Source organism: Sphaeramia orbicularis, chromosome 22, assembly GCF_902148855.1.
Source record: "Sphaeramia orbicularis chromosome 22, fSphaOr1.1, whole genome shotgun sequence".
Classification (NCBI taxonomy): domain Eukaryota; kingdom Metazoa; phylum Chordata; class Actinopteri; order Kurtiformes; family Apogonidae; genus Sphaeramia; species Sphaeramia orbicularis.
The window spans coordinates 10,922,845-10,948,706 of record NC_043978.1 but is presented as its reverse complement, the minus strand read 5'-3'; the positions used below and the strand labels follow the sequence as shown (position 1 = coordinate 10,948,706).

At 36.1% G+C, this 25,862-nt stretch overlaps 1 protein-coding gene across 1 annotated transcript; it reads right to left on the bottom strand.

Annotated features, from left to right (window-relative positions):
* Nucleotides 1-1,114: 1,114 nt before the first annotated feature.
* LOC115414232 (transmembrane protein 87A-like) lies at nucleotides 1,115-25,448 on the bottom strand. The gene is given in 17 exon segments (XM_030127474.1): nucleotides 1,115-1,747; nucleotides 4,276-4,306; nucleotides 5,868-5,920; nucleotides 6,006-6,070; nucleotides 9,774-9,830; nucleotides 10,677-10,797; nucleotides 10,936-10,994; nucleotides 12,561-12,670; nucleotides 14,015-14,031; nucleotides 14,033-14,089; nucleotides 17,646-17,736; nucleotides 18,751-18,850; nucleotides 20,515-20,698; nucleotides 22,172-22,233; nucleotides 22,687-22,813; nucleotides 24,802-24,843; nucleotides 25,405-25,448. Coding segments are annotated over 15 exon segments (1,173 nt in total). The 5' UTR covers nucleotides 22,811-22,813; nucleotides 24,802-24,843; nucleotides 25,405-25,448; the 3' UTR covers nucleotides 1,115-1,705.
* Between the last annotated feature and the right edge of the window lie 414 nt (nucleotides 25,449-25,862).

Genomic DNA, 25,862 nt, shown 5'->3' with positions numbered 1-25,862 from the left:
ATTCCGTTCTAATCTAACCTATTCCGTCGTAGTACCTCTGGTTTCACTTTGGTATTTCAGTCGGTGCAGTGGCGGCTGGTCACCAGGGGGCGCTGGAGTAACACCCCCACTTTAAATTACTCAGAAGAAGAGCTACCTTTAGAAATTACAGAAAAATATCTGAAATAAACAAAAAAATGGTCTTGTCTTGTGCACTTTAGTCATCATTTACATAATTAACATTGATTTAACCCTTTAACTCCTGATGTGTCCGTGGTGAGCATTCTGAATGTTTGATTTATTTCAAATATTCATAAAAATTCAAGCGTTTACTCAATAGGAAAAATTTCAAAATGTGCTGATAAAATAGACCTTGTTCTTTTCAGAGACATCTGAGCATGCTCAGTTCACCCCCCCATCGGTTGTGTAATAGAGGCAAAACACAGAGCAGTGAGTGAGACCGACACTATAAAAATAGACAATTTGGGCTTTTTTTGGTGGTTTTTTTGTTTTTACTGTTTGCAGTTTTGTTGTGACTTTCCATGGTTTTAGGTTTTTACTGTGTTTTTACCAAGTTTTGATCGTCTAACTGCTTTTTGAAGTTCAACCAGGTGTCAAAAAGCAACTGGACTGATTTAGAAAAAAAAAGCCCCAAAACTAAAACTACTGGGACCAAATTCAAATCCTTTTTTTTAAAACTTCATTTAAGTTTTTTTTTTTGTGCATATTTTATCATGTGATTTATAATTTTTTTAAATATTTTATTTGTTTTTGTACTTAATATTTTGTTGGTTTATTATTAATTTTTGTTTATTTCATTGATCCCTTTGCCTGTTTTTGTTCATTTTGTTGCTTATTTTATTCTTTTTTGACCATGTAACTGCTTTTGAAGTTCAACCAGGTGTTAAAAAGCAGCTGCACTGATTTAGAAAAAAAAAAAGCCCCAAAACAAAAACTACTGGGCCCAAATTCAAAATCAGTCCGTTACATTGAAATAACGTGTCAGAGGTTAAAGGGTTAAACCTATATTCAGTCTCCTCTACGATCCTATGACTATGTTTTAATGCAGTTTGATGCCTTTTGGCAGACATACAAGAGAGTATGTCATGTTTTTGGCAAATGTGAGGGGTTAAAGGGCAGCTACACCAGTCAGTTCTCATTAAATGTCAATATTTTGTTGCATAAACCAGTAAAACAGAAGCAGATGTTCAATCAGACAGCATAATCCGACTGATGCCTTAAATATCTGCATCTGTACGTACATTTATAACTGCTTCTCTTCGCTTCATATTCAGTTTTCTTGAACACCAGCCGCCACTGTTTGGATGAGCATACTTTTCCCAAATATTATTGTAGTATTATAATTAATATTCTACTGTAAAAAGGGGATTTCTGTTTCCAAATGTCCCTTTTTTTTCCTTAAAGTAAGGACGGGTCTGTATGTGTTTAAATTAAATTAAATATTCAAGTCACTCTGGTGTGTTTCTTCACTTCCATAAAGACCCGTCAGTGTTGGACAGTACACGTTTACATCTCCTCTGAACTGCTTCATGTTACAACAATAAATACCAGTGAAATGAACCCAAAACGTTTTTTTTAAAGTGTGTGGAGAGAACAGCTGGCTTTGCCCGTGTTTTTTTTGGTAATCGATCACTTCGGCGCAGTAGTTGTCGCCTTGGTGACGTCGCTTTCTTTTCATTCTCTCGTCATCCTCTCGCGTGGCCGTTCACTCCATTTTTGATCTCTCCATCTTGGTTTTGAGGATTTCCTGGAAAAATGGAGTTGTGTTTTAATTTATATTAAAAACGGTTGATTATGCAAATCTGATTGTGTGAGGTGACTAAAAAGTGGATGTGAATGGTTTGTATGGATGTTTTGTGTTATACAGAAAAGTGTGTTAAAGCAAAGGAAGAAGATTTAATTTAATTATTAGTTTGTAAAAAGGGGTGGGAGTCAATAAGTTATACTTCTTCCCACACCTTTTTGAGCACAAAAAATTTTTGTTTGACCATGTTGTATGGTTCTTTGTTATCTGATGATTCTATGTGCTCGAAATAAAACTACACTACTACTCCTACTATAATGTATGTGTAGAAACGTGGAGTTAAAAGTCATTACAGAGAGTATTTTACAGGAGTGATATTTGTTTTTTTAATGGAATTCTTCATTTTCCCACATTTCCCTGTCGTCTCCATAAACTGTAAATGCTCTGCTTGGGTCTGAATTCTTCATTCATTCAACTCCACAGGTCCATCTTCAACCCTATTTCTGACTAATGACAACAGAAAGGTGGTTTGGAGCGCTGGTCCTTTAAATGCACATGAGCCACTTCAGGCCCCGCCCCCTCCAGGTTGTCGGCTGTGCTGCTCTGTCCCGTTCAACCAACAACTGAACATTTTAGCTAAGCTCCAGGTTTGGCCATATTTTCAGTCTGGACTACAACCGCTGCTGCTGACAAACAATTTTGGAGAAATACTGGAGAAATGTTGGTCTGAAGTCTGGACCTGATATGTGCAAATGTGGAGACGGAACTAGTTATAAAACAGAACAAATTAAGAAGGAATTAAAACGAGTTGTAGAAATCCACTGGATTTGTGTCCAAATGAATATAAAGACAGTTTTGTAGCAGCTGGAGGGTTCAAATTCAAACTGTATGAACTATTAGGGTCCAAATACACAAAGAAATGAACCACAGACTAAGAAAAGTGGAAAAAAAAGTTCAAAAATTCATGGGAAAGAATGCTTCTAGGACCAAAAAAGTGTTTGTTCAAGGTGCTCTTTGGAAAAAGGGATTCATAAAGTAGATGACAAACTGGAAGAAAACTCCAAGGCACCTTTAAACATTAAAATGACTTGATTATCATGGCATGGTCATAACTAGACCTTAACACTTTCAGTGCCATGGGCCGATTAAATCGGCTTTACGAAAACAACCTGTAAAGTGCCACGGGCCGATCAGATCGGCTTTGGAGAACACGCCATATTTGTGTACAAACAAACCATCCACCCCCATTTCTTTTTCACATTTCGATGACGTTCTTTCTGTGTCCCCCTTTTGAGACCAAGCAGACGGGAATTTGAGGTCACGCGACCGAATAATATTTTATATCTTTTTAATGTTTCTTATTCTCCGGTGTTTCATCAGAGGGAGCCCTCCATGCCGGGGGCGGCTGTGGACTCCGGGGGCTGTGGCGCCTTCTCTCTGGGTCCGCTCCTTTCTGGTGGGTGGGGGTCCCAGTTGGCCCTCTCCCACTAGTTGGGATGCGGGGCTGTGTTGCTGGTGCCTGGTCGCCGGGGTCGGCGGCTGCCTCCTGGTGCGGATGGCTCCCTGAGACAGCGCCTCCTAAACTGATGTTTACTTTTACTTGTACATTTTTGTTCTGGTCTACCCGTGCTCAGTCAGTCTTCTTAAGTATGTGTGAGCTTGTGGGTTTGCATGTATATGTGTGTGTGTGTGGGGGTGTGTGTGTGTGTGCGGGTGAGTGGGTGGGTGTGGGTGGGGGGCGGTACTGATTTTTAAACTGATATGTAAAGCACTTTGTGCTACAGTTTTTAATGTACGAAAAGTGCTATATAAATAAAGATTATTATTATTATTATAAATTATGCAAATTACGATCAATAATGAATCGGCTGCGTCTGGTGCGTTTTGAATCTAATCAGCAATCGGTCGGATGTTACCGAGCGGTTTCCTGCAGGATTCTTCAAATATTATAAAAAAGACGAAATACTGAAAAACGGCCAAATTCTGTGGCACTTTTAAGGCTTATTAGCCCCTTAACTGTCTGGTGCTTAAAGAGTTAAAAAATACTTCTATGCGTTTCGGCTTCAAGCCTTGGAGAAGTGTTTTGCATGTTCCTTTTTTTTTTTTTTTTTGCATTTTACTGTTTTATTGCTTGTTTTATATTCTCCTGTTTACTGTACGGTGTCCTTGAGTGCCAAGAAAGGCACCTATGAATAAAATGTATTATTATTATTATTATTATTATTATTATTATTATAAAACTATTCACTGATTCAGACAGATTTTATACACATGTTGAAGCTGTAAATAGTGAATATGAGTGATTTTTGTCCGTTTATGACCTTATAATGGCTGTTTTATTGCATGTGTTTACTTTTTAGCAATTGCTGCTCGGATGTTTTATGGCAAAAAGAGGGAGACTGTTGTCACGGCAACCGACGAGGAGGTACATGACAACGTTCGATAACACACTGAGGTTGAAATGTTGAATTTCAGAGTATTTCAATGAGTGACCTGTAAAGGGTTAAGCAGAAGATATACACCAGTCTTACCTCTTCTTCATCGAGGATTACAGGGAGAGCTCTGTAAAAAAAGAAAAACAAGAGGGGATTCATTCACAGATCTACCAGACCCGTGCATAGTATGTTTACTGTTTACAATATTATAACTTTATTTCTCTACTTTCCCTATTATTTGCTTTTTGTGCTAAAACTTACTCATAATGAGACTTCCAAGGTCATATTTCTTTACATTTAACCTTTTCTAAGTGATTTATCACCATGTATTATAATATTATCCTCTGCAATTTGCATTTTTCAGTGGAAATCATGTATTTTCCTATATTCAATTCACTGATCATGTAGATGTTCATTAAAGCTCTGAGTAAATGTAATGGTTAAAACAGACAAAAACAGAGAAAAATCACAGAAAGAGTGAGTTTTTCAGCTAAATATATCATTAACTGAACATTAAAATGAGTGTCTCCATGCACTGTCATCTGTCAAACTACTATTTGCACTAGATTGAAAAGATTTCTACTCATATTCTATCCAAACAGTCCATTTAACCATGAGTTTCCTTCTATGTACATTTGTATATGTTTATTCCATAAACAACCTTGAAATATTTTTGTAGTGACCTACAAATTATTTCTTCTCCACATTTAACTTTCTAAGTGATTTATCACCATTGATTATATTATCCTCTGGAATTTGCATTTTTTAGTGAAAATCATGTATTTCCTTCCATTAAATTCACTGATCATGTAGATGTTCATAAAAGTTCAGAGTAAATTTAGAGGTCATTATGTCAAAATAGAGAAAACTGAAGAAACAGTCACTTTTTCAGTAAATATATCATTAACTGAATGTAAAAACAAGCATTTTCATTCACTGTCAATAGTCGCTTTTCCATTGACCTTCAAACTGTGCAAATATAACTTACACATAAAAATTTACCTAATGGAAAATGACAATTTCGGCCAAACTCTTGTTTTTCGATGAAAAGTTTTTGCGCTGGCAAGAGGTTTTTAGGGTGTAGCGCAATTGGTATATCACGCAAAACTGCAACGGAAAGACCTTTTACTGCAACTAGAGTCACGTGAATAAAAAAAAAAACAGATATTGACAAACGTTAAAACAAGCGAAGGAGTTTTAAAACATGCGGTATATGTGGACACACCAGGAAACCCAATCATTTTTTAATTTAGTACGAGATAGAGGGGGAATATATAATAATAATGAATATATCTGTAAATCAACACCATATTTACATTTGTCTCCATGTTTATGGAATGACTTCTCGTGTCATCTCGCGATAATAAACAAATCATTGCATTTGTGATTTAATGGAAAAACCAACATTACACACTTCTGTTTTTTCGACATTAAGTAAATATCGGTAAAGTTTTGCGCAGATTCCAGTAGAAAAGCAACTATTGATCCAACTCCATGGGTTTTACTGGTGAACTAATGTTGTCGAAGATGACGGCGTTTCCACGGTAACTATGGAAATTTTATGGAAATGTAATGTTTAAATGGACTCATCCCCTCTTGTACATTTATGTCATTTGTTTGTATAATATATTCTGTTATTAAAATGAATACAGTCATCAGTATTAATACATTTCTACTATTTTACTTACACATCTGCAACAGTTGTAGGAATGTTCTCCTCGACCCACTTCAGGTCTTCATCCTGTAAAAATGACGTACGTGTTTATATTAATTATCTGTTTACAACAACATTAACTGTGTTAAAGATGACACTAAAAACAACCCACCTCTTTACTCAACAGTTTCTGGGAACCATTAATGTCAGGTTTGGAGCCTCTCATCTTCATTCCCTCTGAAACGTAATTAAATCCAATGAGATCACATAAAAGCCATTGTTTAGTAATTAGATTTGGACATAACTGGGTTAAAATGTTCTTTTTATGCTGTTACATGATTATAAGACCAGTGGTTGTCAAAGTCCTGCACATGTGTCTTAGGTTTTGGCCTCAGTACTGAAGCGTTACACAACAAAACTAAACCCAATAGAACACTGCAGATGACAGGGAGGTGACGTATGAGCAGATCTGGACACAAATGACCTGCACATGGGGGGGGGGGGGGGGCTGTCATCATATCAGGGGGAGATGGGCAGTTGAAACAAACCTGGCATAAACACAACGATCCAGTACAGACGAAAACATAACATGCTGCGCAATTTTAATCCCCTTTGGCCAAATATAGTGTAAGATTACGTTGAAAGTTCCCGCCCTATAATTTAGATTAGATTGTCTTTGGGTAAAACTTATTATATACATATTCAACATATTATATTTCTTTGCACTATTTATTATTATTGTGACTTCTAATTTTTAAACGTTATGTTTTTATCCTGGTTTTTATCCACAGACTTTTTTTTTTATCTTCTTGAGCTTTTTATTGTGTTTTATTGCATCTTGTTTTTATTTATTTGATCTTATTTATTTATTTGTTCTTTTACTTATCCATGCTGCTATACTGTTGAATGGTGGAACACGGAGCACTTTCTGTCTTGTCTTGACACTCGATCAAGTACCTGCCAAACAGGTTCAATGTATGTTTGTTGTAATGCCAAAGGCAATCGCTATGTCTGCAAACAAATCTACCCACGGGTATAAATAAGTAACCTTGAACCTTGATATTCATATTTTTTTTAACTTAATTTCTATTTAGTTTTGCTCATACAAATATACAAGACATTTTACATATATTAACATATCCAATCAAACATCCCCATACGGCATACATGAAAAAAAAAAAAAAAAAAAAGAAAAACTGGATATCTGCAGTAAATACTGATTACAATTAATCACAAATGAAACACGAATGACAGAAAAAAAAAAAACACTTCTATGACCACTTCTGAATACTTATTGCATTAAAGTTTAATCATGGGACTCCATCTCTTTGTAAATCTCTCTCTCTGAATTCTAAATACGTAAGTAATTTGCTCCATCTGATAGACTTCCCTCACTTTCTCAATCCAAATGTTATATGTGGGAGCTTCAGGTTTTAGTGCTGCATTTAAAGGCTGCTGTTAGTAAAATTTGCAAAGAGGTATTTTCAGTTACATATTATATTTGAAAGTACTCAGAGATTATAACTGCACTCGGCCATTGGACTTGGAAAAAGTAGGCCAAGGTCACCCATTTTTTTTATAGGCTTCTGCTCCATGCAAAGTGCATCCACAGCATAAATTAGGTGCAGATATGTCAATGCATTCTTCAGATCATGCGATTACATCGTTGAATGGACAGACAGACAGACATGACAAAACTATTATAATATCCCTCGGCCAAGGGATAAAAATGGACATAATGACTTCATATGGAACAAATAAATCACCAGAAAAGACCGTTATTCAGAGTGTTTGTGCTAATATCTGTGCAATATACAGGGTATTCAAAAGAATGAATCGATTTCATGACGCATTGCATTCAGTTCTCAAGCATCGTCATGGGAATGAGTCAGTGACCGTTTGAAAGAGAGTTTTCTAAGTTTTTGAACGGTTAACCTCGATGACCTTAACATCGAATAACAACAGCGATCAACTCAGTGGATGGTGATACGCTGATATGTGTCTGCGAGGAATTCTCTTATGGCATTGATGTTATCTGTGCTGCAGGTGGTGGACACATTGAACACTTGGAATACAGGAAATAACAGTTGTGAGTAGAATACTTGTGACTTGGCTGGAGTTTTCTGTTGCTTTTCCTTATTAAAATATTGCATCATGAAATTGGTTAATTCTTTTTGAATAACCCTGTAGATCCTTTTATTTATTACTGATCATGGCTTTTACTACTGATAATAGTTTTTTGTTTTTTAATCACTGAAGCATATTTCTTATACTTGACATAGTTTTTATACGTATATTTATTCTATCTTATGTTTATGTTTATGTTTACGCATTTGGCAGACGCTTTTTTCCAAAGCGACTTACAGGGGAAAACCAATTATAATCACTCAATCAATCAAATTTTATTTATATAGCGCCAGATCACAAGAAGTTATCTCTTGACATTTATATATAGAGTTGGTCAAAACCAGACTCTAAGTCAATTCTACAGAAACCCCAACAGAATCTTGTATATATGGTGTCTGTTTTATTGAGCCAATTGCATCAAAATTTCATTTTTAGATGTAAATTTGACAAATAAAGTCCCTCTATGTTCTAATGTAAAGATATAAGCGAGAGGAAAAGTTCTCCTGAATCTCCTCAACTGTCCAAACTAAAAGAGGAGCCAACTACAAAAAGAAAGAAATACTTAGAGCGTGAAGTAGTTTGTAAAACACCAGCTAGTTTATCGTAATTGCCTCCTTTTTCTGATACTAATAAGGGATGGGAATCGCGAACCAGTTCTTTTTGAGAACCGGTTCCCAGTAGCTCGATTCCTTGGAATCGTTTGCCTGCCTGCTTAATGATTCTGCTTATCGATTCCGCCTTCGTTGTGCATGTGCGATGACATCACACGTACGCTGCATTGTTTTGGTTAGAACGTAGCCAACATGGCGTGAGGCAGAAACGGTCTAAAAGACGACACCAGGTCCACTTACTTGGAACACTGTCAAAGCTTCCATGTCTTTAAAAGGGTGGAATCCCTCCAGTATCCTCAAACATTTGTCCACAACATGTGATTCATTTACAGGAATGTCACGTATTTGATACTCTACTTAGCGGCGCTTGTGAATGTAGCGGCAGAGTGAACACCGGGCCGGTTCGGTGCGGGCAACAAATGTCGTAACTCCTCAAATACAAGTTTACGAAGGTAAGAAGGGAAAGGAAATGAGGTGCACAACAATGGGAGACAAGCCGAGCCGAGTCGAACCGGTTCCACGTAGTAGTAGAAATAACGGGCAATAGAGGAATTAGTAAAGCGTCTTTAGTTTCAATTTCACTGCACCCCCCCCGAACCGGGCCTGGCGTCATCTGTTATTATTGTACATCCTGTATATGCTATATTTTCTGTGCAGATGGAGAAAATAAAGTTAATGCAAACACACCCGTTGTACTCTTTTTATTTCCCTCACCCAATGAGAATTGATAAGGAATCGGATCGGTAAGCCAAATCGATAATAGAATTGGATTAATTAAATTCTTAATGATTCCCATCCCTATACTTAATCTCTGTGTGTGCTCAGATATGGTCCGATCTTTCAGGTTGAAACTGTTTGAATAGTTAACACTAGGTGGTGTTTCACAGGCCGACGACATCGGCTTTAAAAATGCACCTGATGTGGAAGCGTTTATCACTGTTGTAATACCACTAACAACCACTAGATGCTGCTACATAGACTTACATTAACCACTAAGTTTCCACCAGATCCAGTCACCATTAAACGAAAATATCAATACATTAAAGTTTCTAAGATAAACCCTTTGTCACTACAGACATATTATACATGCTAGAAAGCTCAGACTCTCCTCAATGGAGTCGATAAGTGTATTAAGGAGAAAAAAACTGAAGGAGTTGGTGTCTCAACAGATCGACACAATGATTTAGTGACTGTGTCCTCACCGAAAGCTTCATTCAACATGGGCTCCTTGGCCTCTTCCTCTTCATCATCTTCATCAATCAGAGGGGAATGGGAGAAACCTGAGATATAATAGGACAGGATCATATTAGCTTCTGTATTTGGCATTTTTCTGGCAAAATCTGCTATTTTCTATATTTGATTCATTGAACATGTACATGTTGATGAAATGTTATTAGAATAGAATAGAATAGAATCGAATAGAACAGAATAAGCTTTAGTGTCATTGTACTCCATGTTACAACAGAATTAGTTCAGGATGCCCTCACCAAAGTGCAACAAATAAATAGCAATAATATAATATAAAAATAATAAATATAAATAATTATATCAAATTAGAGAAAACTGAAAATAATGGATTGGAATTCTATAGCGCTTTTCTAGGCACCCAAAGCGCTTTACATTATTGACCCATTATTCATTCACTCTCACATTCACACTCTGGTGGTGGTAATTTGTGCCTATGGCCCCTCTGACCACTACTGAACATTCAAATGCATTCATACACCAGTTTTTGTAACGGACGACAGACGACGATGACAGACGCCACATGACGACAATAGCTTACGGCCTGTCGGCTGGTAAGCTAAAACTTAAATAAGGAAAAATATAAATAAGGACAAATAGATAAATAAATGGTACGGAAATGAACTTATCAAGCCATTTTTATATTTCTGTATATATTTCTTAATATGGCAGGTTCAGTCCTCCATACAGTGTGATGAAAAACTTTAAAACAGCCAAATAATTAGTTGGAATGTCCGGTGTCGGCACACAGTTTCCATGGTGCATCCCTAGTTTATATGTGTATATGGTTTATTTCTGTTGATTGACTGGTGGTGTTGACCATTGCCCTAAACCAGTCCCTGTGAACTGGGTTTTGGACTGCGGTGTGGTGTTGAACCTCTGGCTGTTGGCCGACGGCCGCAGGCAGCACCTTATGACCAGCAGAAGGTGGAGAACCAGCAGACGCCAGAAGGCATCGTCCACCCACAGGTCCCTCCAACCCTGCACAAAAACAACACAAACACTGGACATGAACAGGACGGTGGGGTCACGGTTTGATCTGTGTATAAACAGCAGCGAGGGAAAAGCGTCAGGGTGTAATCTGATAATCTGATGATCAATAACAGGGAACAAACTGACCGTCTGACAGTCGACCAGCTTGAAGACTTTGGTGGTCCAGATGATGAAGATGATGGAGGCTGTGGACACAAAGGTACTCAGTGTGAAGTCTGGATCCTACAGGTGCCGTGGCTTTGTGCTCTCCGGCTCAGTGCTCATTTGTTTTGTTTACTTTTCCTTATTTTGGTTTACCACTCCTTCTCAGTGTTTCCTCAAACCACCTCCTATAATGTGCACATAATCCTACTAATGTGAACTATGTGCAGTAAGTTGTGCAATTATCCTTCTGTTCTACAGTAAGAATGCATTATTTATTCAATATTTATTAAAATATAATTGCACTATTTTTATATGGACCTGGTTCATAGGTGTACATACTGTTAGGCCCAATCCCGGTTCACCCTTCCCCCTGGAAACGGAGTTGCAGGAGGTAGGGGATGAAACCATTCCCTTATGAAAGGTCCAACCCCTCCAGACCTGTTACATCATCATCATCAGTCATCGATGCCGCTATAAACACATGCGACAACTTTGTTTCTGACAGTATTCTTCATGCCATCAGCAGCTGTAACCATCTCTGTTCCATGGGCTTTGTCGTCTTTTTACAACTATCAACTATAAACCACAGAAACACAGTCTATAACACCTCGAAACGGCAGTAAACGGTCGATCAAATGATTAAGTTGTTTATGAAGAAATCCGTATATTTGTGTGTTTCTTTCATCACACTGCTGCACTTTTTGGCTGTGTTACCTCTATCTTGCCGATGATTCCAACAGAATTATGGGAAATTTCTCCTATCCCTCCATTTGTAGTGTGGTCCTAAAAAAAAAAATCACGTTTCGGGCCTATACAACCCTCCATCGTGGGGGGGGGGGGGTAGAATTGGGATTGGGCCATATTATTGTTAATACTGTTCAAACATATGTATATGAAGTTAATATTGTTAATATTGCTCATATATATAATATACTGCTAATATTGTTCATAGATACATACTGCTAATATTGTTAATATGGTTCATACAGATATGTATACTGCTAATATTGTTCATACACACACACACACACTCACACACACACATACATATATATATATATATATATATATATATATATATATATATACTGCTAATATTATTCATACATATAATAAACGTTAAATTGCTTATAGATCTATATACTGTTAACTGTTGATATTGTCATACGTGTACAGACTGTTAATATTGTTCATACTTATATATACTGTTAATATGCTCATATATATACATATTGTCACTACTGTTAATACTGTAAATTCTGTCTATTTATGTTTTGTCCATTTTATTTTTTTATTCTGCTTAGCTCTCCTTTGTTACATTGTAAAATTTATATTCTATTTCTTATCTTTTTTTAGTTTTTGTAATTTTATATTCACTCTATTCTTATTTTTATAGCTCTGGTGTTTGTAAATATTGTTGCACATTCTATTCTATTCTATTCTATTCTATTCTGAACAGGATGCAAATGAAACGTCTCTTTACACCAGTGAAACAGAATTAGGACCGTGAACAGAAGGTGAGTAAACAGGGAATCTGTAGTGTTTTATAGATGAGGCCGAGGACAGACGTGAACTATAAATACTCTTATTATTGGATTGAACCTCACCGACCACAGAGAAGATGAGTGTGTTGGTGAAATGCTGATACAGAGACAGTTTCACCACATTTCGGCGCAGCTTCAGGAGGCGAGTGGTTTGAGACAAGACTGATGAAAATGTACATGCAAATTAAGGAAAAGTACAGCATTTACAGAGGTGGTGTGCAATTAAAGACGTATGCTCTAAAGTAGTTTTAATTAAAGGCTCAAAGGTGTGACTCTGACCCTAACTTGTTCTTTTGCTTTTTCTGGAATTGTATTTATTTAGAACTGGTTTTATTTATTTTATTCTATTGTATTCTCTTTTATTGTTGCTATGTTGTAAAGTGTTGTATAATCAAATTTTATTAATTTATTATGGAGGTCGAGTGCGTGTTTTATTATGTCCACTAATGAAAATGTGGATGCAAATTAAATAAGGTTGAGCATTTACAACTCTGTTTCTATGACAAAATGCTCCTCAATTCTTGTTTTTGCAATTAAAGATGTATGTGATAAAGTAGTTGAATTAAGTACTTTTACTGAGGTACATAGGAGACTAGGGACTGGTGCGAGTTGTTACGTTAAGATGTTTACATGTCAAATCCTATGAACAGGACATCTTACAGCTGTAGACATGATGTGTCCCAATATTTTTTGTCCATATAGTTTGTAAACATCACTATTTCCTTTACGTTTAATGGTAGATTTTTTTCTTCCTCAGTGAAGATGTGATGAAAGTGGATGGTTAGTTGTTGGCAGAAAATTTTATTTACAGTCAGAGCATGAGAAATATTTAAGAAATTTAGAGGAAGAACATTTAAAATCATAGTCATGGATTAAAAAACAAAATCAGTGTTGAAGGAAATGAAGTCTAAAAACCATCTTGAGGCATTTTGGAAACAAGATACTACTTAAACCAAACTAATCAATGCAATGGTATTTATCCCAATATAAAACTGTTAAAAGTTCTTTTGATACAGGAAAGCAGGTCTGATTCCAGAGGTGTTTATATGTTTACTGTACAAACAGCCATTAAATGTATGAAAAGATGTATTTCTGTTACTGGGGTTAAATTATGGAATGACATAAAGATAAACTTAAAGATGTGTAATTAATTAATGGTTTTCAAAACACTGGTTGGAAAGATGTTTTCGAGGGATACCAGCAGGAATGATTTTTACTGTTTTGATTGGTAGAATCAAACTGGTTTTGATTTGAATGTAGACGAGGTGTACATAAGCATTTAGCTTCTGCCTGAGCCTGTTCAGTCTCAACACAATTCACAGTTGGTCGACTTAAAATCAGCCTCATTGTTTATATTTTCTGTATTATGGATGATGACTGAATAAACACATAACCTGAAACATTAGTCATTACTGTTTTGTACTCCAGACCCCTGTTAGAAAAGAACACCTGAATTCAACGTGTCCACATACTTTTGTCCATCTAGTGAATAAATGGGGGTTTATTTGGTAAAGGATATCCACCACATGACCGCAGGAGTCGATGAGGGAGAGGCTGAGATAGGCCACGAGGGCGCGGTCCCGGTAAAAACCCTGCAGAAATAAGAAGAAACACATTTAACACTGAGAACCTGGAAAATAAAAAACCATGAGAAATAATCCTGTAGTTGTAAATGTAGAGCTGCAACGATTAATCGATTAGGTGCTTGAATGCGAACGCAAAAATTCACAATTCGATTAATCGACTCGAATTGATTGAAGGGAAATATTCTATTGCAGTTTTCCTTAATCGAATGTGCGTCACAATAAGCGTCTGTGTGAAACACAACAGTGGAACCAATGTTTAACAGCAGGGAATGAAGGAAACAACCTTTGATTCAGGAGAATTGTGATTGAATGATTTTTTTGGATCACATTGAGTCGATTAATCGGTTGCAGCTCTATGTAAATGTAATAAACTCATGTAAACATATCCCATGTGCTCTGTGGCTCCTCCCACCGCCGTCCTTATCTGATATTTGTTTGTGTGACTCTGTGTTTTTGTGGGTTTCTGATCTGGCTGTGATCACATTTGTCATTCCAGATTAGCATCAGTCCAGTGCCTCCCAGAAACCCAATCCCTGCATAACCTCCACTCTCCAATCCAATCACATTTATTTATGCAGAGCGCCTTGAAAGATGCACCAGGGCGAGACTTTCATGTAAAACACAGCGGATGATCGGCTTCAACCAGCCGACGGCGGCGGCGGCGGCGGCGCCTCCACAGACGCTGTCCCATCGGCTGAAACGGGCAGAGGACATTCATCTGTATCTGCAGGAGATGATGCTTTACACCTCACAGTCAAATATAAATTATTACCAGACATGATTCCTGCGATTTTCTCATCTGTTCAGGGTGACAGGTGTCAAACATACGGCCTGCGGGCCAAAACCGGTCCACCAAAGGTGTCCAATCTGGCCCGTGGGAATGCAAAGATTACACCGAATATATGAACAATGATTTTAGTTCAGGTTCCACATTCAGACCAATATGATCTAAAGAGGATCAGAACCAGTAAAAGACTTAAGTACATTATGACTATGACTACATTTATAAACTATCCTTCACAAAACAGCGAATACCTGAAAACAGAAGATATAATGTGACTAAGGATGTAAACAATTAATTGATTATCAATTAATTTTCAATAGGAATTAGCTCGATTAAATTATTAATTGTCGGTTAATTGCCCTTTTGCACGGCGGGATTTGTGGTGTCGACAGTAGGGGGCGCCGCTGCCCAAACTGGACTTTATTGCTGCAACGCCACCCCTGGGATAGCCGGTCATCAAACTGGATCATGGCGTTGATGAGTTAGAATGGCTTTATGGACATGGTGGAGCAAAACACAGACCGGCCCGTCTGTTTGTGGGAGCGGTGCACCCCCGCCTAAACACACGCACAAATGCGGGGTCGGTATCGGATCGGAGTGAGTGTTTTCCCTGGAGGTTGGTCTAGCCCACGGTCATCTGGACTATCTGGTTAATGAGACAGAAGTTGAAAACATCCTCCAGGCTCTGAACTGGGCCACAGTATGTCTCGCATTATGTCCCATGGTCACCCTGGTGGCCACGGGAAACAAGCGGCAGCGGGGGGGCATCTATGCTGAAAATCTCACTCCATCAACGTCAGTGATGCAAAGTCAGAAATGCCCATTTCTTCTAACCTGCCCATCTTCAGATCCATTTATTTTATTTCTCTGCAGAATTTATTTAGTTCTGCTCCATAAATGTCATTGTCAGTACTGGATCCAATGGTTCAATAAATTAACCATTAAAAAATATGAACATGCTTTTTTCACGAAGTATAGAAACAACATTTAGCTTTTATTCTTCTTAGATCCGATTGAAAAAGAAAATCAGGTTCTCAGGAAAATGCTGCTATCAATTAATTGTTAATCGATCGATAAAGTCAACCACTTAATGATTGATACATTAATCGATAATTTCATCCCTAATATGACTTTATTGATCCCACTGTGGAGAAATTTCACAGTTAACAGCAACAATAACACAACAAACAATAAACAAGTGAAGAGAAAAGAGAGTCAGAAAAACACAAATGAGTCAAAAATGAAATATAAAGAGAAAAATAAGACATTAGGTATTATTATATACATATAGAAATAGAAGTAAAAGTAAATATTTTTATATATTGAACATTATAATATGAACACCTGAAATGGTCTGAGAAATAAATTAAATTTGACCAGTATTCTGTCTGTTATTTAAAGTTTTAGTGTATTTGTAGATCCACTGGGATCTGTAGGTTGTAATGAACATGTGGAAATGATAACTGAGGACATAATATTGTTGAAAATTGCACTATTTCTCTTAATAAATGTTAGTTTTTCACGGTTGTTCATGTTATTCACATTAGTTTATAGATGTAAACATTTTTATTATATAATTTGACTTTTTTTTTTCACTCTAAAACAAAGATAAACTTTGGACTTGTCATCATTTATATTATTATTTTAATGTTATATTTTACTGGTCTGATCATATTGGTCTGAATTGCGGAACCTGAACTAAATGAGCGACAGCCCTATTCAGGGTACTCTGGGATGCTCTAAATCTTCTTACAGAGTACTGAGCTGTGTGCAGATGACTGATGCCACTGAGTCGGATTCGGTCTTTGTTTCCAGATTAATTTGCTGAGGTGATAAAAGCAGCTTATCAGGCTTCGCTGGGTGGACTGTGGACTCTAATAGAAGTGCAAATAAGAAAAATCTGATCTAGACCAAAGATTCACAAAAGGAGAAGCTGATTTAGAGCAGTGACATGACCCGACATAGATCGACTCATGCTGCACAAGTGGCAACTTTTGGTCTAATTTACAGTTTATTTAACCCTGAGGGACCTACTTTTTCACACATAAAACCAAATACTGTACATGTTTCTCCTGCAAACCACAACTAAAACTATATGAAACTCAATAATGATAAACCAGAAGCACTTGGAGAGCGCAGACCTCTGCCAGGCAGATCAGTGCCATGGATTTGGATGAAAATTTCAGGAAAGTTGATACTGGCACAAGGAATAAATGATTAAATTTTGGTGGTGATTGGGGGTGGGGGGCCACGGGGGCCCACTGATCGGCCTTGGCAGAGGTCTGCACTCTACGAGTGCTTTTCTAGAAAAGACAGCACAGACCTCCGCCAAGGCCGATTCATTGGGCCCCCGTGGCCCCCCACCCCGATCACTACCAAAATTTAATCATTTGTTCCTTGTGCCAGTATCAACATTTCCTGAAATTTTCATCCAAATCGTCCATAACTTTTTGAGTTATCTTGCCCACAGACAAACAGACAGACAAACCAACGCCGACAAAACATAACCTCCTTGGTGGAGGTAATAATGTGGTCAGTAAACATGTAAATAAGCTGAATAAAAACTATGAACTACCTGAGGTTCCAGATAGACATAATTACACTGCATCTGTTTATGGTACTTAACGTCAGGGGTGTCAAACATGGGCCCGTGGGTCTAAACTGGCCCATCAAAGGGTCCAATCCAGGATGAATTTGCAAAAATTTTTATGCGTACGTTATATTTCCTCAATTTGAGGGTCTCAATGGAAAAAGCGACTAATAATAGTGTATTCTTACCCTGTTACTCTCAGGACATTCAACAGAAGAAAAGAGCAGGTAGAGAAGGCCGACAGCGACCAGTCGATGAACTGTGGTTCCCAGTCTGGGCCTAAAAAATACAAAATAAAACCCTCAATTATTCGGACAAAACAGGCTGAACTGGTCTGAGTCCACAGCCCAGGTATGTGCTTAATGAATACGTATGAATGTAAATGTGTGAGTTTGGTTTTTTAAATGCATATATGCACTTATATGTTCAAGGTTCTGTCAGGATGGACCGAACAAGATGAAATGAGGCTGATATTGTCTGGTCTGAACTTGGTATTAAACTGTACAGACTGAATGTGATGCGATAAATACAAAAGTACGTGAATTAAGATTAGATTTAGATACACACTGAATGGATCAATGGGGAACTTTAATGTGGTATGGCATCCTTTAATTTCTTATGTAGAACAGCTGACAATGCACTTCGACTCTGGATAATGTGTGCTGCGTACAAAGTGATTGGGTAATTACATAATGGAACCCTTTAATTTTTTTAAATTTTTAATTTAATTTAACATTTTTTGTAGCGTTTTATACGTCTGTTATATGGCTCAGTGTTTATCTTACTTCTTGTATGTTTGAAAGACTGAATATGAATAAAAATACATTGATTATGAACAAATCTGACTGATATCTTTTGTTAATATTATTAGCAGGGGCAAAAAAGACATAACTCGAAAATGGTTGCGCAATGATCCCCCAACAACTGTTGTGAATGAAATTTATGACATGGAAAGACTGACCTTCTCATTAAGACTCACTACTGATAAATGTAAAACAAATATTGGGAAAAATGGAATGTGTATGTTAATCAAGAAATCCTTGAACCTGTATAATTCTATACTAATTTGTCCTGAACCTGTCTGTATTTTGTTTGTCTGGAGTTTGAACTTGGATGGTCTAATTGTTGTGGTCTGTCTTTTGTTTATTTGTGTGTTGGGTTTTTTTTTCTTTTTTGTGTGTCATAAAATGTGGAGATACACATAAAGTATAAAAAAACAATGGTTATGCAATCAAGTACTAAAAAAATATTTTAAAAAATACATTGATCAAAAAAAAGAAGTTGTGAACTTACTTGACTATTCCATAACCGAGGCTGACGATAAGCACCAGGATGCGAGCCAGAGACCGTTTGAGAGCAGAGAGCAGCTCCGCAAAGATCACAGCACCTTGAACTGTGGGGAAAAAAACACGTATGGCGGTGAGATAAACATCGAGAAACAGCTTAATCCTTTAACCCCTGAGACGTTATTTCTGCTGTGAATCTGCACCTGTTTCAGGTTCATTAAAGCTGCTGTGAGTATGTGCTTGTGTTCCTTTTCTTCAGCGGTTTTGTTTTAGTGTGTGTTTTAGGGTCAAAACAGTTGGAAGAACAGAAAAAGACAGAGAGGAACTGAAGTTTGACAGGTTTGGACTAAATTAGGCATTAGAGTGTACATCAGGAAGAGATCTGGGTTTTCTGCTCCTGCCCTTCTATCCAGACTTACGAGGAGGAAGTATTTAAAATCATTTCTAAAGTTTTGGGTTTTAAAATCAACACATCATTCACTTCCCTCTTTCTTGGCCATGAACCTGATGGTCTAAGTAAGAATGACGCTTACCTCAAGGTCTTGCTGGCAGCAAGTAAAAAGACCATTACAAAATACTGGCTTAAGACAGAATGTCCACTGATGACTGTCTTTACTAATATAAAACATCTCCATTTATTAGAACAGATGAGCTACACCAGTGTTTTTCAACCTGGGGTCGCCTGAAATTTCGAGTAATTGATAAATATTACCAAAAAAATGATTAATAAAACATATACGGTGAGTTGAGAGAGACTGTCACAATACATATAATTGTGAAACTGAAGCTGAAGCGCTGTGGTACTGTTTATTTTTCAAATCCATAATATACATTATATAGACTAAATGTCCTCTAAAATTAACGTTTATTTGCAATATAGTATAGCAACCTATTACAAAAAAAAACAAAAACAAATTAATTTTAGCAAAAAATGTCTCTGTTTTGAATGTCTGGGGTCACTAGAAATTTGTGATGTTAAAATGGGGTCAGGAGTTAAAAAAGGTTGGGAACCACTGACCTACACAATAAAACTGGGTGAAGAACATTGGGAAAAATGTCACGTTTACATAACCTGTGAGACAAATTTGTAAACTATTAAGTGTAAAAATTGTGTTGTTTGTCTGAGCAATGCGATCTTTGTAACCCCTTGACCTCATGACCTGTTCTGTTTTTTGTTTTTGAATCTGTAAAAAAAAAAAAGTTCATAAATAAAGAGTTAAAAAAAAAAAAAAAAGAGAGATTTAGGATGTTGAACATGAGCTGTGAACTGGGACACACTGAACAACAGCAAGGATTCAAATTTGGTCCCAGTAGTTTTAGTTTTGGGCTCTTTTTTTTGTAAATCAGTCCAGCTGCTTTTTGACACCTGTTTAACTCCATAAAACAGTTCAACGGTCAAAACTCAGTAAAAACAAAGTAGAAAAAATAAGGGAAAATCAGCACAACACTGGAAACAACAGGAAAAACAAAAAAAACACATGGAAAATGGTGTAAAAAAATCCCAAACCATCTATTTTTATAGTGAGTCCGTCTCACTCACTGTTCTGTGTTTTACCCTCCATTCCACAGGTGGTGGGGGGTGAACTGAGCATGCTCAGATGTCTATGGAAAGAACAAGGTCTATTCTATCAGAACAACAGGAAAGTTTTCTTATTGAGCAAACAGTTGAATTTGTATGAGTATTTAAAATAAATTATACATTCAGAACGCTCAGCACAGACACGTCAGGGGTTAAAGGGTTAAAACAAGACCATTCATGGACTCCACCGACCGTAGTCTCCTTTGTATCGGATGCTCTGGTACTCGGAGTAGAACACGGCTTTCTCCAACATCCCCAGGATGATGACAGCTCCAATCCAGAACTGGATCCGGAGCAGGTCCCTCCAGTAACAGGCGCACCAGAAGAGCCAGAGGGCCCCGAACAGGACGTAGACGATGCACATGACCATGAAGAACTGGAGGACGGACACAAAGAACACAGCCTCAGACTGGCTTCAACTACAGCTCAGGTTTAAAACAGGTCACAAAAATACAACTACAGTAAAACTAGTACAAAAACTGTGATTTAACTGAAATAAAAAACAAGAAAAATGAATTAACACTAAAATAGTAATGCAATACTAATTAAAATGTAACAAAAATGCAGGTAAAATCAGTTTACTTTGCATTATGATTGTTGATTATGATATAATATTTAAGAAAATGTCTTTGCACAATACTAGATTCTTAATAATCAGGGGTTTTGTAATTAATAGCTGTGAAAAGTTGTGCATTTTTTCATCTTTTTAACTTCTATAAATCAAGACTAAAGTTACAAACTAATAACTTCTGCATTCCACTAATTTACTACTCCTGAGCCAAAAATATACACAAAAAAGACTACTATAAAATCATCACATATCAAAATTCTTTCTGCATAAATCTCTTAAATGACTTCAGCTTTGCTAAAAAACTAACAAAAATTCAAGAATATTCAGGATTGTAACCCTTTAAATGTCAATTTGAATATGTAATGCCACTTGTTTTATTAAAAAAAACAAAATGAGATGTTTTCCATATAATTTATGTGATTCATGGAATGTGACACTTTTAAATTATGTTATTATATATTATATGTTTATATGTTATTATCATTAACACTGATTTATTTGAACCTCATGGAAAATAATTCTTCATTGAAACCACATTTTTTAATCTGACATAAAACCAACTAATGCAATGAATTCTGTGTTATTGATAATCTGACACGTCCAAGACCATGACCAAATATAACCAAAACAAATGACATCATGTATTTAAACTGGCATTTAAAAGGTTAAAATCCTGAAAATGGGTAAAAAATAATGTGGTAGATTTGAGCAGAGCTGAAGTAGTTTAAAAGATTTATGCAGAAAAAAGGCTAAAAAAAATATTGCTATATGATGATTTTACAGCAGAGGTTGTAAAAAGTGTCAGTTGTGAGTATTAGACCTGTAAGAGTAACTGAGATTAGCTTAAAAAAACATTATAGTAAAAATGAATTCTATAAGCTGTAACACAAATAAATGATCAGAAAATCACAAAGAAAAATGACAAAAATGGGTCAGTAGGGGTCATAATCTGTAGTTTAGTAAATATTTAAGTTACTTACATGAATTTTTCAGCTTTTATAAATCTAGACTTTTACTCATTAAACCTCAAAAACAATACCTACACTGAACTGAATTAAACCTATTATATCCTCAAACTGAACTTGTATTTGCACTTATAAAAGTAAACTAAATAAACAATAAACGGAAATAAAAAGTATAAAAACTCATCTATTCCAACTGACAAAGACATTCGATATGTTTTAAATTTTATAAAACACATCTTAATAAAGACTTTCATGGGAGAATATTAGTAAAATTAATAACCCCCCCTCCATGGGTTTACATGATGGTACAGACCATCATCAGGGGCCAATCAGCAGGAGAGGAGTAGTCATGTGGTCCCATCATCTCCACTTTCACTGGAGAAAAGAAACAAAAAAAGTCGAGTTTAGTGCAGGGGTTGGACCAGTGAAAAAACAGGAATAATAACCTATAAATAATCATCCAAATGTTCTCTTTGTTTTAGTGTGAAAAATTCCAATCATGTTATGAAAATATGAATAATGTGAACAACCATGTCCACATTTATTTAAAAAATAAGTGCAATTTCAACAATATTATTTCTCAGCTTCATATTGAAATAATTACAGATGACAGTGGATCCACAAATACACAAAACATTTATTAAAAGGTAGAATATTGGTTTAACTGAACTTATTTTTCAGGTTGTTCATATCTGTTCATGTTCTTCACATTTTACTGTTAAAGAACAGTTTCTATATGTAAATATTTTCTGATGTTTCTGTCGTTTATTTCTAATTTATGTGTCTATTTCTTTGTCATTTTAGAGGTGGAATGGAGTTGTTCCTCACTCGTGAAAGCAAAGTTGAGCTGTTCGGCGCCGATTTCATCATCTTCCACTCCGCGGAACATGGGCTGAACTTTGACGATGAACAGATATGGGCTGTCCTCCCACGCTTTGGCCACCGCACTCATGTCCTGAAGGATTTTAACACAACACACAGACGAAATAGGACTTTTTAATAAGTAACAGATACACAGGCTTCAGCTTACCTGCACAAGGAAATGTAGTTCATGACATTAATGACCCTAAAGCGCCTGGAAAAGCCAAGTACATGCACCACATTCACACCAATATTATAGAACAGTATGTGGACGGATAACTCAGTACGTAACAATACGATGTACGATGCAGGAGACTGGGTTCAAATCCCGGCAAGACCAGTTATACTATTTTTTTAACAAAGATATCTACCTAAAAAACTAAACTAAACTCCAATTTCCCAGTTTGGAATGAATAAAATACATCTATATATCTATATGACCACAAGTGGGTCAGACCAGTAAAATAATACATAATGTGTATTATATTTGATGATTGTAAATAATGTGTATTATACAATGTACACATAGTTATTTTAGAATGTCGTTATATAATTGTATAATGTAGGGAATGCACTGATACCGATATCAGTGTGGGGTATCGATCCGATACTCAGCGTGTGTACTTGTACTCATAAAAGTACTCCAATACAACCACACCAATACCACATACCACTTTTCAAAGAGCGACTGTGTGAGTTAGTGAAAAACTACTGACATACAGGGTGGGGAAGCAAAATTTACAATGAACATTTAGTTGTTTTTTCTCAGCAGGCACAACGTCAATTGTTTTGAAACCAAACATATATTGATGTCATAATCATACCTAACACTATTATCCATACCTTTTCAGAAACTTTTGCCCATATGAGTAATCAGGAAAGCAAACGTCAAGAGTGTGATTTGCTGAATGCACTCGTCACACCAAAGGAGATTTCAAAAATAGTTGGAGTGTCCATAAAGACTGTTTATAATGGAAAGAAGAGAATGACTATGAGCAAAACTATTACGAGAAAATCTGGAAGATACTATTAAAGAATGGGAGAAGTTGTCACCCGAATATTTGAGGAACACTTGCACAAGTTTCAGGAAGTGTGTGAAGGCAGTTATTGAGAAAGAAGGAGGCACATGAATAAAAACATTTTCTATTATGTCAATTTTCTTGTGGCAAATAAATTCTCATGACTTTCAATAAACTAACTGGTCATACACTGTCTTTCAATCCCTGCCTCAAATATTGTAAATTTTGCTTCCCCACCCTGTATTTATGACAACTACCCTCATCAATATCAACGTTAGTATCAACATCAGTGTTACTTCTGTCGTCCCCATGTTTGTTATTACTGACTTTCTTCTTCTTCTCAAAAACTTTACTTTTCTTCATGGTAAACTCACCTTTTCAGAATAGCCTACCCACCATAAGTTTTACTCTCCATTGTACATCTTCATTTCTATATATCGTAATTATTCTTTTATCTATTTTGTTTATTCTTTGTATTTTATGTGTTGTGTGCTTTATCTTGTTGTATAGTGTCCTTGGGTGTCTTGAAAGGTGCTTATAAAAAAATTTATCATTATCATTATAATTATTTGTCCAGTATGGTTAATTAAGAGCGGCGCCCCCTGGTGGATTAATTAACAAACGCTCATTCCAACACATTAAATGTCAGTAGCAGCACTTTGTTCCAGTCAGACTAATGACAACGACAATAAAGCACATTTACAAAAGGAACTAAGAACTGGAATGGGATTATTAAGTACTCATATCAGTACTCGATATCAGCAAGTACTCAAATGTAAGTACTTGTACTTGGTCTAGAAAAAAGGGGTATCGGTACATCCCTAGTATAATGTATTAATATACTGTCGCTGTCGGGCAGAAACCTCTTATGTCCAAAACGGTTATATTTCAAGAAACTGTAAAAACGGCGTATATGTATATATGTATAAATTTCACATATTAAATAAATAAACAAACACGTATTTCAATTCCTTTCTTATAATTCCAATTAAATGCTTGACAAATAAAAGGTCCACACATAAATTTGCTACAGTACATGATAAGTACTGAAAACATGTCTTACCGGTTTATCAGGCCAAGTAAACGTCTGGTTTGTTGGCTCACTCTGAACAGAAACAAAACATACTTATTATAAAATACATTCATATTTACACAACATGGTCCCACATCATATAACTATATGGACAAAAGTATTGGGACAGATCATGTCTACAGCTATAAGATGACCTGTTCATGAGGATTTGACATAAAAACATCAATATTTCCTTAAAGTTTAATGTTAGATTTTTCTTCCTTAGAGATGTGAAGAAAGTAGATGGAAATTATTATTTACAGTCAGAGCAGGAAAAATATTTTAGAAATTTAGAGGTAGAACATTTAAAAATCATAGTCATGGATAATAAAAAAAAAACTATGCTGATAGAAATGAAGTAAAAACCATCTCTGAGGCATATAAAACTATATTCTGACATTAGTCATTATTGTTTTGTATCTCAGACAGAAACCGAATTCCACATACTTTTGTCCATATAGTGTATCTGTCTATGATGCAACACCCTGGTATACTGTGTATTTTGTGTGGTATTTATGGTACAGTGTTGACATTAAAGGTGGATTAAGTCAGGTAGAACACACTGAAGGACGAGGAGTGAAATGTGTGACTCACCCCGGGGCTGGTGAGGGGCTGATAAGGGTTGAAATCTGAATAATACCCCTAGAAAGAAAAGAAAAACATAACACATTATATAAGATAAGATGTAGAAATTTAGATCAGGATGTCAAACTCATTTTAGTTCAGGTTCCACATACAAACCAATATGATCTAAAGCAAAATAATAACATAATAACCTAGAAATAATTACAACTCCAAATGTTTCTCTTTGTTTTAGCGCAAAAAAAAACATTAAATTATGAAAATATTTACATTTACAAATTATCCAAACAAAAAAGATGTGAATAACCTGAAAAAAATGAAATTTCTTAAGAAAATAAGTGAAATTTTAACAATATTCTGCCTAAACTCATCATTTACACATGTACATTATCGATCAGATCTACAAAGACACAAAACATTTAATAACAAATAGAATATGGTAAATTATACTTGATTTTCTTTAGACATTT